The sequence below is a fragment of the Lissotriton helveticus genome, chromosome 9 (genome assembly GCF_964261635.1).
Source record: "Lissotriton helveticus chromosome 9, aLisHel1.1, whole genome shotgun sequence".
In the NCBI taxonomy this organism is placed as follows: Eukaryota; Metazoa; Chordata; class Amphibia; order Caudata; family Salamandridae; genus Lissotriton; species Lissotriton helveticus.
The window spans coordinates 122,917,169-122,933,633 of NC_136070.1; the positions used below are offsets into that span (position 1 = coordinate 122,917,169).

Consider the following 16,465-nt stretch of genomic DNA (forward strand, 5'->3'; position numbering starts at 1 on the left):
ACTGAATGTAAATTGCGATTCTCCTATTACCATGACTAGAGAATCTGTATTTCATTAAAGACACGGAGGCTAACATTATGCATAAAAAAACTTTTACAAAAAACGGAAGGGGTTACCAACCCTCGAATATCCCTCAATTTTACCCACAAAGAGGAAGTGGCACTCGCTCCAGAGGCTTCAGATCATGAGGAATCTCCAGCAACAACAACTCTCAAAGTGAGTACAACCGTTCTGCTTCCTTCCCCTTCTTTTTCCCCAAGGGTGGGAGGCAGACTCAGATTCTTCTATCGGAATTGGATATTATTACTCAAGACCCATGGGTACTAAACACGGTGAAGGGGTTTATGATAGATTTTATAGAAATTCCTACTCAAACTTTTTTCCCCAGAGAGATCCCTCTCACTCTAGATCAGAAAAAAATAGAGGAAGAGATATCCTCTGTTTCAAAAAGTTGCAATATTAGAAGTCCCTCTGGAGATGTTGACACTCTTCCTCGTCGTGAAAAAGGACAAGGGCTGGAGACCCGTCATAAACTTAAGGGAACTCAACAAATATCTTGTTTACAGACACTTCATGATTGAGGGCATCCATCTCCTGAGTGACTTATTATTCGAAGGAGACTGGCTAGTCAAATTAGACCTAAACAACACATACTTTGCCATCCCAATGGCATAAGGGCCACCAACCTTTTCTTCAATTTATGTGGAAAAAACACCTCTTCCAATTCCAAGCACTCCCTTTTGGCCTCTCCTCCGCCCCATGGTGGATAAGATCAATCGCCTCTTCCTTAAGAGAAAAGGTTGTTTGTCTAATCAGAGACCTAGATGACATCCTCATTATGTCCCAGGACCATTCTCAAATCATTCAAGACCTGAAGACCATAATGGATCTTTTAGAAAGCCTGGGGTTCATTATAAACCGAGAGAAGTCGATATTGTTACATTCCAGAACCCTGGAATTCTTGAGTTTCACCGTAGATACCGTGAAATGCCTTCTTTTACTCCCATCAAAGAAAATGACCAAGATCAGGGAAGAGATGAGACACGTTTTGAAACAAGAGAATTTATCCTTGAGGGATCTAGCCAGGCTACTGGGTCTCCTTTCCTCCTCTATTCAGGCTATCTTTCCGGGCCCTCTAAATTATCAAGCTTTTCAAAGGGTAAAAGTGAGAGCTCTAAGATCGGGCCTCTGGTACGGGGATCGGATTTTCCTAGATCAGGAAGCCACATTAGAACTGACCTTGTGGCTAGAGAACTTGGATGCTTGGAATGGCAAAGCAATTTTTGGCTTAGCACCAGAGTTTGATTTAGAGTCAGATGCGAGCATTCATGGCTGTGGAGCCTGTCTCATTGATCAGAACACAGGCGGTGTTTGGTCTCAAGAGGAATCCTCTCACCATATAAACTACCTAGAACTGACTGCCGGTCTATATGCGCTAATGAGTTTCAGACATTCTCTTCAGGGCAGATCAGCCATTCTAAAGATGGACAACATGTCTGCGGTAGCCTATATAAATCGCCAGGGGGGGTACCAAATCTGCAGACCTCTCGAATTTAGCCAGGAAATTTTGGATGTTCTGTTGAACAAAAGATCACCCTAAGAGCGGATATCTTCCAGGGAAAACAAACATATGTGCGGATTGGAATTAAAGGTTCCGTTTAGACCACATCGATTGGAAGCTAAAGTCTCAACAAATTATGGGGTCGCCTGGAAATAGATCTCTTTGCGAGCAGATTAACATTCCAATTGGAGAATTATTACAGCTGGATGCCCGACCCAGGAGCTCTAGCAGTGAATGATTTTCTTCAATGCTGAAAGGGGACCAATGCATAAGACTTTCCTCCATTTGGGATGATCCAGAGAGTCCTACAGAAGGTTAGACCACAATGATGTTCCATTGTCCTAGTAACTCCATTCTGGTCATCCCAGGCTTGGTTTCCCACTACCCGGGAGCTGGCTTGCGACCTTCCCTTCCTAATTCCATCCCAAGTGGATATTCTTACAGACTTAGACGGACAAAGTCAACTCCTAGTTCAAACAGGGAATTTGAACCTTTGTGTCAGGAGATCCAATGATCTCTCAGGACTTAAGTCAACAGCTGCAACTCTCCTTGGAGAGTCTTGGGCCCCAAGGTACACACAACCGGTATAACAACATATGGAAATGATGGTTATGTTGGTGCGTGGAAAGGAATCTGGATTCCCAGGAAGCACCTATCGTTGACATAGTGAACTTCCTTGTTGAACAATTCGAAAGGGGTCTTAGCTATAGGTCTATCAATTGTTATAGATCGGCTATTTCTGCAGGACATGCCCTTGTCAATGTCCCCTGTATAACCGTTCATTTTTTTTTTTAACAACTCTTTTTATTGACAAATCGCATAAAAGATACAGCTCTCCGTACCCCGGAGGAACTGCGGCAAATACAGTACAGCATAATCAGCGATTCAGTTTACAATATTATAAAACCCCCAACCCCTTACCCCAACTTCCCTGACCCACCCCCTCCCCACCCCCTGCACAGCGTCTCTCCTGCACTGTATAAAGTGTACATACATGACAATAAGGTATTTAACATCTCCCTCACGTGCCCGTCCCATCCGCCCCTCCACATCTCTTGTCGGTGCCGGCGGTTCCAGCCACAGACCCCTGTAGTCCGCCCATCTTTTCCAGATTTTATAATGTTTTGTGGGGCAGCCTCTGGCCTCAAATATCGGCCACTCCAGACCCATGCAGAAGTCCAGGCCCTTTTTCCACACAATCACTTTGGGAGCTCTGGGGTCCTTCCACGCCTGAGCCACATCCCTTTTCGCCACCGTAAGGCCCAGCAGAAGTAGGTGTCTCTTATAGATATTACCCCCAACCCCTTCGAGGACATGAAGTAGGCCCAATTTAGGGGTACGGGGGAGGTCCCAACCCAGCACTTCCCACAAACAGTTCCACACTCCAGCCCAAAATCTCACCAGACTAGCACAATCCCACACTGTATGCAAAAAATCCCCCATTTCGTGATTACATCTCAAACACGTCAATACTTAAACTGTATAAAGCGCAGGCGCATGGCGATAGCCGCTCCCCTGGGGAACTCACGGGCTTCTCGCCAATCTTCCTCCTCCAGTAGTTCCCCCACATCTCTCACCCAGTGATCCCGCAGTGTCTGTAGATTATAACCGTTCATTTTTAAATTGCCACCAGTGTTATAACCCCTCCCTCATTTGTGAATATAAATTAACCACCTGACTGTCCCTCAGCAGCCCCAACCCCAGTTTTGCATAAAAACTACAGTTCCCATGATTCATTATGTTCTCAAAATCAAAAATACCATTCATAGCAAAACTGCTGTTTTTGCGTTCTCGCAACTTAATTCCTTATTACACATGTAGTTCTGCTCAATTTTTCTAAATTTCAACATACACATACACATATACATGCAGTTGCTGAATTTTCAATGTACTGATGACTCAAACACACTTCAGAGATGCAATGCTATGTCGTACATGTCGTGAAGATGACAATCACTGTCTGTTGCAAACCATCGAAAGGGCAAATTCATACAATGATAATCAGGGACGATGGGATGCACACCTGCTTGTCAGTTCAACCGTCTTTCCAAATGTAATCTGAAATTGCGTGCTCACTGAGTAAGCACCTTGCCCTAATGGCGCTTTGCAAATCTAACGAACGATGTGGGGCATTTCCCTGCCGCACAGCCGAAGTTGCATATTCATGCTCCAAGGTATACCTTCCTTTTACTTTAAATGTCAACAGTTTTATTCCAATTCTTTTCAATAAAAGAAAATAAGATATGGAAGGTGGAAATCGTTTCATTTGGTTATTGGGGGAAGCATCTTTTTGTTTCAGCACAAGGGTATTTTCAGCAATAAAAATATGATATGAAAAAATGTTTCTGAAAATGTTATCTGGGTTATAATCATGTAATATGATTTGGATATGTGTAGTAATGGTTGTTTTTTTCAATTGATATTTGTAGTTTCCCCTGAAGAAGGTCTTACAGAGACCGAAATGCATTGGGTGGAAATAAAGAAAACTGTTTCGGAAGATTCATTTGTTTTCTCAGTGTTCTTGGTTGAGGTCCGGATGGGCACAGCTTGAGCATGAGAAGCTTTTGAAAATAGATTGATACCCTGCATGTGGTGCGAAGATAATAGAGTACATGAAAAATTGGAATAAAACTGTTGAAATTTGAAGTAAAAGGAAGGTTTACTTTGCAGCATGAACATGCAACTACGGCTGTGCGACTGGGAAATGGGGTGATCGCCCCACATCGTTAGCTTAATCAAATTGTAACATTCGGTTATGATTGCGAGGTCATTTTTCATTTCAGAACATCTCTTGTTATGGTTTTGCTAAAACATATTCATTAGAATACTGAAGTGATGAAGTCCACGCGACATGTAGAATAGTTGAAGATATATAATGACATGACATAGCCACTGCTGCAAGAACCAAGAGTCTGGTGCCACAACAGGAATACAGATGGTGATGACATCGGAACCCACATGAACCATATCATGTCACAGCATTCCATGTTCTTCCAGACCAGCTTCTGATGTCATAATATTCCTTGCTAATCCAAATCAACACAGGAAGGATACACCATCATCACATTTCTCCCCTTTGGAATGAAAAACTTAAATGTGGATCCTGATGTTGTTAATTATGGATAGGAAAAACCAAATAAAGATATAACGCTTCTAGTAGTCATTGGTGCACATATCACAATGGTTTACCAGTAAAAAGTTAATGTATGCTGATCTCATAAAGCTTTATCAGCACCAGAGGTTTTAAATGTTACTATTGAAAGATGCAAAATAGATTTGTTAGGTTATTTTTTGGCTAACATTGAACCTTTGGGTGAAACAACGAAAGAGAAAGTATGTCTAACTAGGAAGGGCATCACTGGTATGGGTTTACTGCACCAAGCAGAATTTAACCTGACTGTTAAGTCAGGGCCAGATAATCCTGTGATTATTGAGAAAAATAAACTCTGCCTACTTAAAGATAATTTCTGTAATAAACTTTTCTTGCTAGTTTATTTCAAGAAAGTTTTCAAAAACATTCAGAAGAAGTACAGATTTTACTCGTACAATAAAACTCAAACCGGGTGTTTTTCTAGTGAACCCTAGATTATGCAATCTGTGAGTCTGGTCTCAGAAACTTTATTAGTTCACACTTCTACTTTTTTGTTATAACTCGCCACTAATTTATATTGACTCGAAGAGAGAAACCTCAGATTAGATCCCCCTATCTAGTGGATACCTGTGTCTTTAGTAAACGTTTGTATTTATCCAAGTGGGCATCTTAACTCTAGACTATAATGAAGTTTATCTTCTATTTAGTAACCACTGTGACGGAGTCCTGATGAAGGCCTAGCCGAAACGCAAAGAGAAGAATAATAATATTAATAATGAAAAAATAAATTGTGTAAATGTATCCTTTGGTCAGCACTTGTTTCTTAGTCAGAGTTCATATGTCAGCTTAATGTAAAACATACTGTACCGGGTGTTTTCGCTTTCCAAAGTAGCATTTTCCCTGCCAGGGTATCTTTATCCTCAATTCAGGGGCCCGTTCTTTTTCCAAAAAAAGCCAAGAAAATAGAGTACATGAGAAAAATTGGAATAAAACTGTTGAAATTTAAAGTAAAAGGAAGGTTTACCTTGGAGCATAAATATGCAACTACGGCTGTGCATCTGGGAAATGGGTTGATAAATCGCCCCACATCGTTCGTTAGATTTGCAGTCCGCCATTAGGGCAAGGCGCTTACTAATTGAGCACGCAATCTCGTATTACATTTGGAAAGACAATTTGATTAAGGGCACAGAGGCAAGGATTATGCTCAACTTTCTTTATTCATTCCAGCAGTGTTCAACTTTGAAAAAGAAAAAAAAACTATCTTTTGCACTCTGCAAACAGTTCATCCAATCAAGGTCACATCCAGAACATCAACTGTATCCTGATCAACCTCCTCTTTCTTGAGTGTTACTGAAAACTCTCCAGTACCATTCTTAACTCCCCTTTAGTTGACTCAGAACCTGGGAAAAAATAAGAACCATTACTCATATATCTGGACTAAATGAAAGCCTCAATGCAGACAACAAAATGATGAGCAAGCAATTTTAGTATATCAAGTAAAAAAACTCAGATACTTTTAGGTAAAGAAGAGCAATCCTCCTTGGACCTTACGACCATGTGGGCCACAATTCCAGTAGGTCTGACCATATTTCAATTGCAAACCATTGCGGGCGAAGTTTATAGAAGCCTGGGTGGAAATAATACTAGCCTACGTGTCTTTAATAGAATTGAAATTTTCCATTACGATTGCTATGAAATGTTTCATTCCATGTCAGGACCGGGGGCATGATTATGCTCATTCAAAGCTTGCCAAATCAATCCCAGTTTAAAATAAAACCATTTGAACATAGCCAGAAGACCATTCTGCCGCATTAAGAATATCCTCTAGTCGAGCCCTAGAGTAAATGCCTGAGGCCATTGCCCTTCTCACGGAGTGAGCTCCAAATTGGAACACATCACTGCCTGCCTCTTGCATGACCCAATGGATCCATCGGGCAATGGTGGGTGAAGAGACACACAGTTTGGGGGACTTACTGAAAGCTGGATAGGATATAATTCTGGAGCTAGATTTTGTTCTCCGCAAAATGTTAAAGGTAACTCCCTGAGGGGTAAAAACCTGCCCAGTAAAGTGGAGTCCCCAGATGTCTGACACCCTGCAAGAGGAGATTAAGCTTAACTTCATTGCTAATTTTGTGGACAATTTCTTTCATGACAGAAAATCGTTACTCTGCCAAGACTTAAAGAGGTCTGGCACCTTCTTAACATCCCACAACGATGAGTAGTGAGGCTCCGACAGAAGAGCCAGCCAAATCCCCTTCATCAGCTTGCATGCCAGAGGGTGTTCTCTAATGCTCACTCCCTGGATCAGCATATCACCTGCTGAGATAGCTGAACAATTTGAGTTGATTGTTTGGTAAGCCAGGCCCCAAGAGCTTAAAGAAGTAAAAGAATTCAGTATGGAGACAACATCACACCCCAAGGGATATTCACTGATTTGAAGACATCAACGCACCCACTTGGACCACGCAGATTTATATCTTCTAGTGGTTCCGGCTGCCCAGGCGTTGGCCAACATGGTTTCAGCTTCTTGTGAAAGGCCAGGTATTTGCCAGCGTTTCCTATAATCTGCCACGCCATGAGCGGCATTCTCTGCTGCTGAATGAGCTGGTGACAATTGCCCAGGGGATCCCAAAGGAGATCTGGAGCGTGGGGTAGAATGATTGGAAAATCCCAAGAAAGTTCCAGAAGAACTGGAAACCACGCTTGCGAATTCCAAAGCGGAGTGATCAGCACTATGGTCGCTTGTTGGCATCTTAACTTAGTCGAGAGGCGCATGATCCTCGCAACGCAGGAAACGCAGACCCCCTTTTCCGCCATCCAATCTTGGAGGAAGGCATCCGCCACTAATTGGTATTGCTTCTAACTAAAGTACCTCGTGACTGGTGATCCAACCTGAATGCAAAAAGGTTGACTGTGAATGGGTCCCAGCGTTCCTCCAACCTCTTGAAGAACTTAAGATCTAGTTGCCACAGACTTGAGTTTGACCATTCTCTCGAGCACCAATCCGCTTCTCTATTGTATTCACCTAGGAGATACTCTGCTGTCACCAACACATTGTTGTATACGCAGAAGGCCCAGAAATCCTTGGCTAGATCGCTAGGATTTTGATCTGAAGCCCCCCAGATGATTGATGTTGTGAAGTGCTGAGCTCTTGTCCATCTTGAGCAGGACACAAGTCACTTTGTCTTTGGTCCTGCATTGGACCGCAAATGAGCCTGCCATGGGCTCCAGATGATTGATATGCAATGCCTGCTCCTCTGTGAACCATATCCCATCTGTAAATAAGTCCCCCTAGTGAGCCCCCCATCCAGACCTGCTCACATCAGACTTGAATACCAGACCCAAGCTGAAAATGACCCGGTCGTTCTAGGCCTCTATGCGCGCCAACCGCCACCTCATTTTGTCCTTGACCTTTTCCATCAGAGGGACTTGTTCCGAGTACTGTGCGCCCCTGCGGAGATGAGAGGCTTTGATCTGCAGAAGGGCCCTGTAATTTAACAGGCCTGGAAGGATTGCTTGAATTGAAGACTATAGAAGACCTTCCACCCTCGCGATCTGTGTCAACGAAGGTGCATGCTTGTAAAGAGTGACTTCCTCTTGTTGATGAAAATTACTAAACCCTCCAGGAGGTGAATGATCGTTTGCCGTTGGCGCGCCAGGCTGACCGGACTCTGATCCATTGGCAGAAGATCTTCCAGGTGGATGATCAGGCAATAACCTTGGGCACTGAAGTGCTCTATGGCCGGCTTCAACACCTTGGTAAAACACCAAGGGGAAGAAGAGAGGCTGAACGTTAGGGTGTTGAATTCGTAAACATGATCTCACCATTTGAATTGTAGGAATCTACAATGGGGGTGGAAAGATGGACTTTGTGAAGGAAAAACGTGTGTTTTCAGCAAAATAAAGTACATAAATAAGAACTTCTGTAGGAAAGAAAATCAAATACCTATCTCTGCCTGGAAGCAGGAAAGAAAGAGGAGGTTGACCAGGATATAGTCATTTTTATGGATGGAACATTCGCTGTGATTGGCTGAACCGTTGTTTTGGTTTTTTTCCCTCAGTGTTTGGTGGGAAAGGTGTTTTTTTAAGTTGAACACATTATCTTCATCATTGTGCATCATGCATAGGGGTGAAACAATAGCATTGGGGCAAAGCTGAAACCATATTTAAAGCAGCTTGCCTTGGCAATGAGCTGTGGAGTGGGAGGCAGAGATGTAAAATGTGACATATTGTTAACATAAGATCTGGTATAAAACATTTGCAAACAGCAGGAAGTATTGTGTGTAAAGAAAGCTTAGTGCACTCGATATATCATCAAACATAACTTTGTAGGGTGGTGATGGGTGACAGTCGCCTTTTGGAGATGGTGCTGCCACTTCCCATTGCGAATGCAGAAATGATTCACCATGATTCAAGCACTCACGATGAGAGGGGCCTTGGCCGAAGTGGACTGACCTGTTTGCCACTGTTATATGGTGATGATGGTAGAATGAAAATGACAATTGAACACACTATTGAAAGTAGATCACTGACCTAGAGTCCCTTTGTAGGTGTGTAGATATATATTTTTCATATAATATTTTAGAAAACATGAGTCTGGAGTGACAACTAAAATTGCTCCAAGGCCAGGTGCAAACAAAAAAAATGAAGGCTCAGACTGCACTTCCAAAGAGCATCCAAATACCAGTTAGAATAACTTAAAGCATTACATAGCAGGTGGGTCATCTGCACAACATTTGTGATTATTTACATTTTATTTGAACATTCGGTTTGCCAGCTTAAAAAAGAAAGTCAGTTGTGTAATGAAATAATAGTTCACAGGAGTTACTGATCAGTGGCTCAGCATTTGACTTCTTGTGCGCATTCTTTTGACGAGTTGGGTAAGTGGAAGAATGTGCTTCACCTTGTTACTTTCTTGTCTTTGGTGATTGGTGTAGAATTGATAAGACTATATTACTCTTTAAACAAATGTCATGCCATTTAGGAATACATTGATTGATGCGTCTTTGAATGCTAACATGGGCTTAATGTTTTGAACAGGGGTGCACCATCCTTAGAGACTTCTGAAACACAAAATGAAGGCTTAGGCTGCAGTTCCAGAGAGCATCCAAATACCAGTTGGAATATCTTAAAGCATGATATAGCAGGTGAGTCATCTGCACAACATCTGTGATTATTTACATTTCATTCGAACATTCGGTTTCCCTGTTTTATTTGAAGCTTAAAAATGCATATCAGCCATCATATTTCTCATATGGTTTTTGAAAACCACATTTTTCCACCCACTGACACTGCAAAAACTCTGGGCACATGAGTAACTAATGGGAGTTTACACATGTTATGAAAATCCCAGTAGCCTAGTTTTTATAAGTAGTGACCAACAATTTCGTACATAAGCTCCAGCTGATTTTTGACCTGTCTATTGTATCTGACAGTCACCAAACCAATATTTTGACTAAAACTGAAACATATGGGAATTCCTGATGACTTGAACTTCTAGGTCCACCAGGATACCTAGCTGAATATACTGAGAAACACTTTTAATTACAACATTAAACTTGTCTGCATTTTCTGAAAAATCAATTTATATTACTTAGTTGAACAGTTAGTAACCGTGTCTGCACAGACTGAGGCCGTTTTCACCTCTACTTCCTTAATGACTCGGTCCTTAAGCTCTCAAATTGCAGAAGTGACAGAACACCCTAAGGAAATTTCAGACTTTCACCACTTGAGGAGTTTGAATTGCCAATTCAAATGACAAACATTAAATCCTACAGTTGGACTTTTTTTTGCTTTTTTAATAGGCGATGCTCTCATTGCAAATGCGACTAAGAAGTTAGGGTTGGATGCAGTGCATTGGATGTGTCACCTGTGTACCATCACTCCACCGGTTATGGTTTATACCTGTGTTCAAAAGGAAGAACAATGTAAACCAATGAAAAATGTCCTACCTATCGGAACGGAAAGTTTCAGTTCTATTACGGATTCGGAGGATTATGCTTTATCTTTCTTTACTTTATTCAGATAGCAGCCATTTTTAAACACATAACCCAACCACATTTCCCAAACAACCTCGGGAAATTGGTGACCAAAAAGAAACAGAGAAGGGACAACATATCCCTGAGTCCAAGGACCAATCACAAAGTTGGGTCCACCATATACTCCCTCTTCAGCACATTTCCCATCCTCTTTCTTTGCACAAGTCATGCCATACCTCTTGTTCTATCCTTCTTGTTTACCGGAATCCACTCCTGGAACCAAAAGACAATATCAGGGACTAGAAAAAACCAACAGTGTCCAAAGACAAAACTTATTTGCATACCAGTTAACAAGGCACTATAATACTGTAACTCGAAACAATGTTTCACAAAATGAGCCAAGAACCATTGTTCTATCTTATATCCCAACCACTGCAATGAATGCAATTACATCCATCGATATATGACCAAAGAAAACGTACTTACTCCCAACGGGCGGGTGTTCTTGAAAAGATGCACACAACAAACAATGAGAGTAGGGTCTAAGGGCGAGTTTACCGACCGGCCAGGTGCATGCCCCAAAATACAGTATTATCACAACAGAATACACCTGGGGGTCACAAGAAAGAGTCAAAACAGAGTGGACCAAAATACCAATGTTACACAAAAGACACCAATGTAAATCAAATGCAGGCCACGTTGAGGCTCAAGAGCATCTGGAGAAATAGTTTCCATCAGAAGCCACACTGTACCGCCCTCTTTCTCATCATTTGGATTCTCCTCACCCAGGAGACAGAACGGCCGGTCAGATGTTACCGTGACCGATAAGTGTGAGGTGAGGGGTGTTGTATGTGGTACAGAAAATTAAACGTGGCCCCCCCAAGCAGTACAGTTGACTGCCAGGAGACACCGACGGACAGAGCGGTGCTCCTCATACCTGCGCTGTAGCCAGGTGGGGTGAAGCCTCTCAACCAACATATTTGGTATACGGTTGAGTATATACCTGAAGGTCAGGTGATATTGTTCTTAATTTCTCTAATCTTACTAGCAGTGTTTTTATTTTTCGGTCCTGAAGAATGCATTCTGAAACTATGTTCATAATAATGCAGAAACATGTTGACCACTATTGAGTGCGGTGATTATTCAAAACCCGCACTTACACTTGCTTTTTAAATGTTAGGGATTGGGAGACACTAATAAATGTTGTTTGTCCACCTGATCACCTAATTTTACATCTTTTTCTCACTTAACACTTATCACTTCAACACTGCCTTTTTCAGTAGCCACGTTTAATTTTCTGTACCACATACAACACCCCTCACCTCACACTTATCGGTCACGGTAACATCTGACCGGCCGTTCTGTCTCCTGGGTGAGGAGAATCCAAATGATGAGAAAGAGGGCGGTACAGTGTGGCTTCTGATGGAAACTATTTCTCCAGATGCTCTTGAGCCTCAACGTGGCCTGCATTTGATTTACATTGGTGTCTTTTGTGTAACATTGGTATTTTGGTCCACTCTGTTTTGACTCTTTCTTGTGACCCCCAGGTGTATTCTGTTCTTGAAAAGATGTCAAAGGGTGGGATAATCCTCGCCTCTCAGTCCTTAATAGAATTGAAACATTCCATTCTGACAGCTGAGTAATTTTTCATTCTATGTCCGGACCGGAGGCTTCGGATTATGTTAGTTTAAAGCTTACTTACCACCAAATGAGCAATATCAATAATAGACTTTAAATAAAACCTTTGAAGGTTGAATCCAAGGACCAATCTGCTGCATTCATTATGTCCTCCAATCTTGCCCCAAGTGTGAAAGCCTTTGAGGCCATCGCTCCCAGAGGTGAATGAGCTCCGAACTGGCGTAGACTAATGCCTGCCTCCTGCATGATCCATCGCACCATCATAGGAGATTAATCCGCCTTATGAGGTTTCCGGAGAGCAATCAAGAGCTGGCTCTCTCCCGGAGGTCTGAGATCCAAAGGCATGTCCTCATTCGCTTTCAAGCGGGGAACAGCTATTACAACGCGGGTTTTACCACGCGTTGCTTTTACATCGCATACCATTACATCGCATGCGCTTTTACAACGCATGCGATGTAATGTGTAATGGCGGCGGCTATCCACATCGTTGTGAGGAAACTTAGGATGTTTCCTCACAACGACGTGGCGCAAGCAGGAAGGAGGAAGCAGGATCCGACGGCGAAGCTGGAGAGGAGAACGGTAAGGGGGGTTGTGCATGTGGTGGGGGTTACTTTTGTAGGGTTTAGGGTAGTTTAATTGTAGTGTGGTAATGTTTGTGTTGTGTGTGTTTTTTTTTTTTTTTTTTTTTAAAACCTTTATTTGAGCAAGCAAAAAGGTACAAGGATGGGCCTACAACCACACGGGCCAGCCGCTAAAAAGGAGTAGACACATATCATATATGCCCGCAGAGGTAACCGTCAATCAACAATGCAACACTCCACATTATATACAGAACAAAAACAGGTTTTATATATATGAAAGAAAAACACACAGAAAGGCGAGAGTGTATCACTGAAGGTCAGCCCAAGGGACGCAAGGGGGGGACAGCAGCGGAAGTGCAGTAGCAATATCCCAAGCACTAAGGAGTGCGGAGTGGGGGGGGGGGGGAGGGGGGCAGAGATCAGGAAGAAGGGGGGAGAGCCGGAGACACCAGCTCAGTCCCTATATGAAGATTCCGGGAACGCTAGCCTAAGGAGACAGGGTAATCTCGATAGTGTCCACAAGGGGAGGAGTACAAATGTCGCCACGGTATTCGTTCCATTGACCCCATACCTTCACCCATGCCCTGGGTCTGCCCCATGCCACATAGACAGTTTTCTCACGGAACATGGACCAATCCATGTTATCCTCCCATTGCGAGAGGGCAGGGGGCCTGGAGGCCCCCCAAAGTTGCGCAATATCTCGCTTCGCAATCATATAGCCCAGGGTGGCCCATCTAGTCTGTGCCACCGAATAGTCCGTGGGCTCCCAAACATTCAAAAGACAGCGACGAGGTTCCGGACGCAAGGATATCCCTGTCACCACAGTCATCAGATCAAGCACAGCCACCCAATAAGCAGCCACCATCGGGCACTCCCAAAGAATATGCAGGAAAGTAGCACGCAAACCACATCCACGCTTACACAGTCCATCGGAGGAAAAGCCCATCACCATCAGTCGCGGTCCCGTCACGTACACCCGATGAAGGATCTTCAATTGGACCAGACGGAGTCGAGCCGGTATAGCCACCTCCTTCGGAGAGGAGAGGGCCGATTGCCAATCCTCATCATCAAGTTCCAACCCATCTCCCATCCACTGTTCCCGAAGTCGGGCCAATAAGTCAGTCCGATTGTTAATCAACTTTTTATAGATCAGGGAGATAGTGCTATCAGGAAGATGTTCGTCAAGGATACGGTCTTCAAGTGGGGAAGAGTCAGGCGGAATCTCCCCAGGAGCAAACACCGAAACCAAAGCGTGCCTGATCTGTAAATAACGAAAGAATTCCCGACTACTCAGGCCGTAGTCAGCCTGGAGGGCCTGAAACGGGCGCACCGAACCCTTAGAGTATACATCCCCCACTTTAGAGATCCCAATCAAGTCCCAACGGTCAAAACCCTTGGAAGTCCAAAGACCGCCCAGTCGTTCTGAAGCATAAAGCGGCGTCGCCAACGTCAAGCGATCCTCCCAGCCCAGGCTCACATTCGCAGCACGCCACACCGTCAAAGCAGTCAAAGTAGGTCCCACAAGATGGCGCCCGGCGGAGCGAGAATAGAGCACTCTGTTAAAGTCACCTCCCGGAAGCTGAAGTTTATCCATCTCAAACGCCGGATTACGACCCGGCGAGAACATAGCGTGATTAATAGCGGACAGATGGGAAGCCCAGTAGTATCTCTTAATATCGGGGAGCGCCATGCCCCCATCGTACCACGGGATGGAAAGTTTCGCGAGAGCAATGCGCGGTCGCCCATCCCAAATAAGTTGCCTCTGAAGGCTCTCAATCTCCCGAAAATAGGTCTTGGGGATAGGATCATAATAATTCTGGAGAGCGTAGAGAAACCGCGGTAGTGACATCATCTTAAACAGGGCCGCCCGACCCAGTGGAGACAGGGGAAGTTTGCGCCAGCGGGCAACGTCCAAACGGAGCCTAAGCAACGGGGGAAGGAGATTACGATCAAAACGAAGGGACGGATCCAAGGTAACAAAAACCCCCAAGTATTTGAAACCATCCCGGACCACCTGAAGAGGAAGTCTACTCGGCAACGGAGGCAAGATACCAGATAAAACGTATACACAGGATTTAGACCAGTTGATGACGAGGCCTGAGTTAGCGCCAAAGGACGCAAGAACGTCAAATAAAACCGATAAAGACTTGCGAGGAGAAGTAAGATACAAGAGGATGTCGTCCGCATAAAGCGAGACGCGGTCTTCGAAATCCGGGGCCCAACGAATACCTTTAAGGGACGGTTCCCAACGGAGCCAGGCCGCCAACGGTTCAAGAGCGAGCGCGAACAACAGAGGGGACAAGGGGCAACCCTGACGGGTACCCCTGCCCAAGGAGAAGGGGGCCGACACTCTACCGTTCACTACAACTTGCGCCAGAGGTTCCGCGTACAACAGCCTAACCCAGCTAATAAACTCGCACCCGAATCCAAATTTCTCAAGTGTCGCCCATAAATAGGGCCACTCCACAGTATCAAAGGCCATGGAGGCATCCAGGGACGCCAAAATGGCCGGTTCAGTCAAAAGCCCCGCCCTCGCCAGCGCGCCGTGCAGGCGACGTAAATTCAGAGCAGTGTTGCGATGCGGGATAAAGCCAGATTGATCCGGATGGACCAACTCCCCAAGAACCGAAAGGAGACGGGTCGCCAAAAGTTTAGCCAACACCTTAGGTTCAACATTTAATAGGGATATGGGCCTATACGAGGAACAGAGGTCACGCGGTTTACCCTCTTTGGGAATGACGACGATTGTCGCCAGACGCTGATCATAAGGAAGTATGTTCCGCTCACGAGATTCTAGAAACATGGCGCGGAGATACGGCGCCACCCTGTCGGGGCGTAATTTGTACAACTCAATAGGCAAACCGTTCGGGCCCAATGCTTTGCCCGAACGGAGCGATCGAATTGCATTGGCTATCTCATCATTCGTAAAAGGGGAGTCCAAAGCAATACGGTCCAAGTCGGTGACACAGGGCAAAGTGATATCACGCAGAAGAAGGCGGGAGTCGGCAACATCCCTCACAGACACGGGAGCATATACCACACGGAAATATTCCGCAAAACGATCAACAATGGCGGTCGGATCAATCACATTCTCACCACTCGCAGACTGAATCACGGGCACCACACGATTAACTCTTTCTTTCTTGTCCAACCACGCTAGGAGTTTGCCCGCCTTGTCACCCACATCATACAATCTGCCCTGCTGCTCACGAAACATCACCTTTGCAGCGTCAGTGACCAGAGATTTATATGCAAACTGTTTTAGACCCAGGGCATGGAGTTTCTCAGGTGTGACACCAGATTCCAACTCGTCCTCCAAGGCAGAGATCTCCCCCTCAAGGTCCACCACCTCCCTCCTCCCAGCCCTCTTAGCTTCAACAATCAAGGAGAGGGCCTGTCCACGAATCACAGTTTTAAAGTCTTCCCACAGGGACACAGCCGAAGAGACCGACCCCTCGTTTTCCAGGAAATATGCATCCATGGACTTGAGCAAGAGGGTACGAGTCTCAGGGGAGGAAAGATACCAAGGGTTAATGGGAGCCACACGGCCCGCCGCCTCTACCCCAACCTCGAAACGAAGCCAGAGCGGCGAGTGATCAGAAATACCCCTCGGCAA

At 44.6% G+C, this 16,465-nt stretch overlaps 1 protein-coding gene across 5 annotated transcripts in view; it reads left to right on the plus strand.

The window, feature by feature from the left end:
• EXD1 (exonuclease 3'-5' domain containing 1) overlaps positions 1–16,465 on the plus strand; it is a 930,113-nt gene that overhangs the window by 354,799 nt on the left and 558,849 nt on the right. For all 5 annotated transcript variants that reach the window (XM_078659594.1, XM_078659592.1, XM_078659596.1 and 2 more), the window contains one exon: positions 9,693–9,799. In XM_078659594.1, coding sequence (XP_078515720.1) covers positions 9,693–9,799 — 107 coding nt within the window. The remainder of the gene's footprint in view (positions 1–9,692; positions 9,800–16,465) is intronic.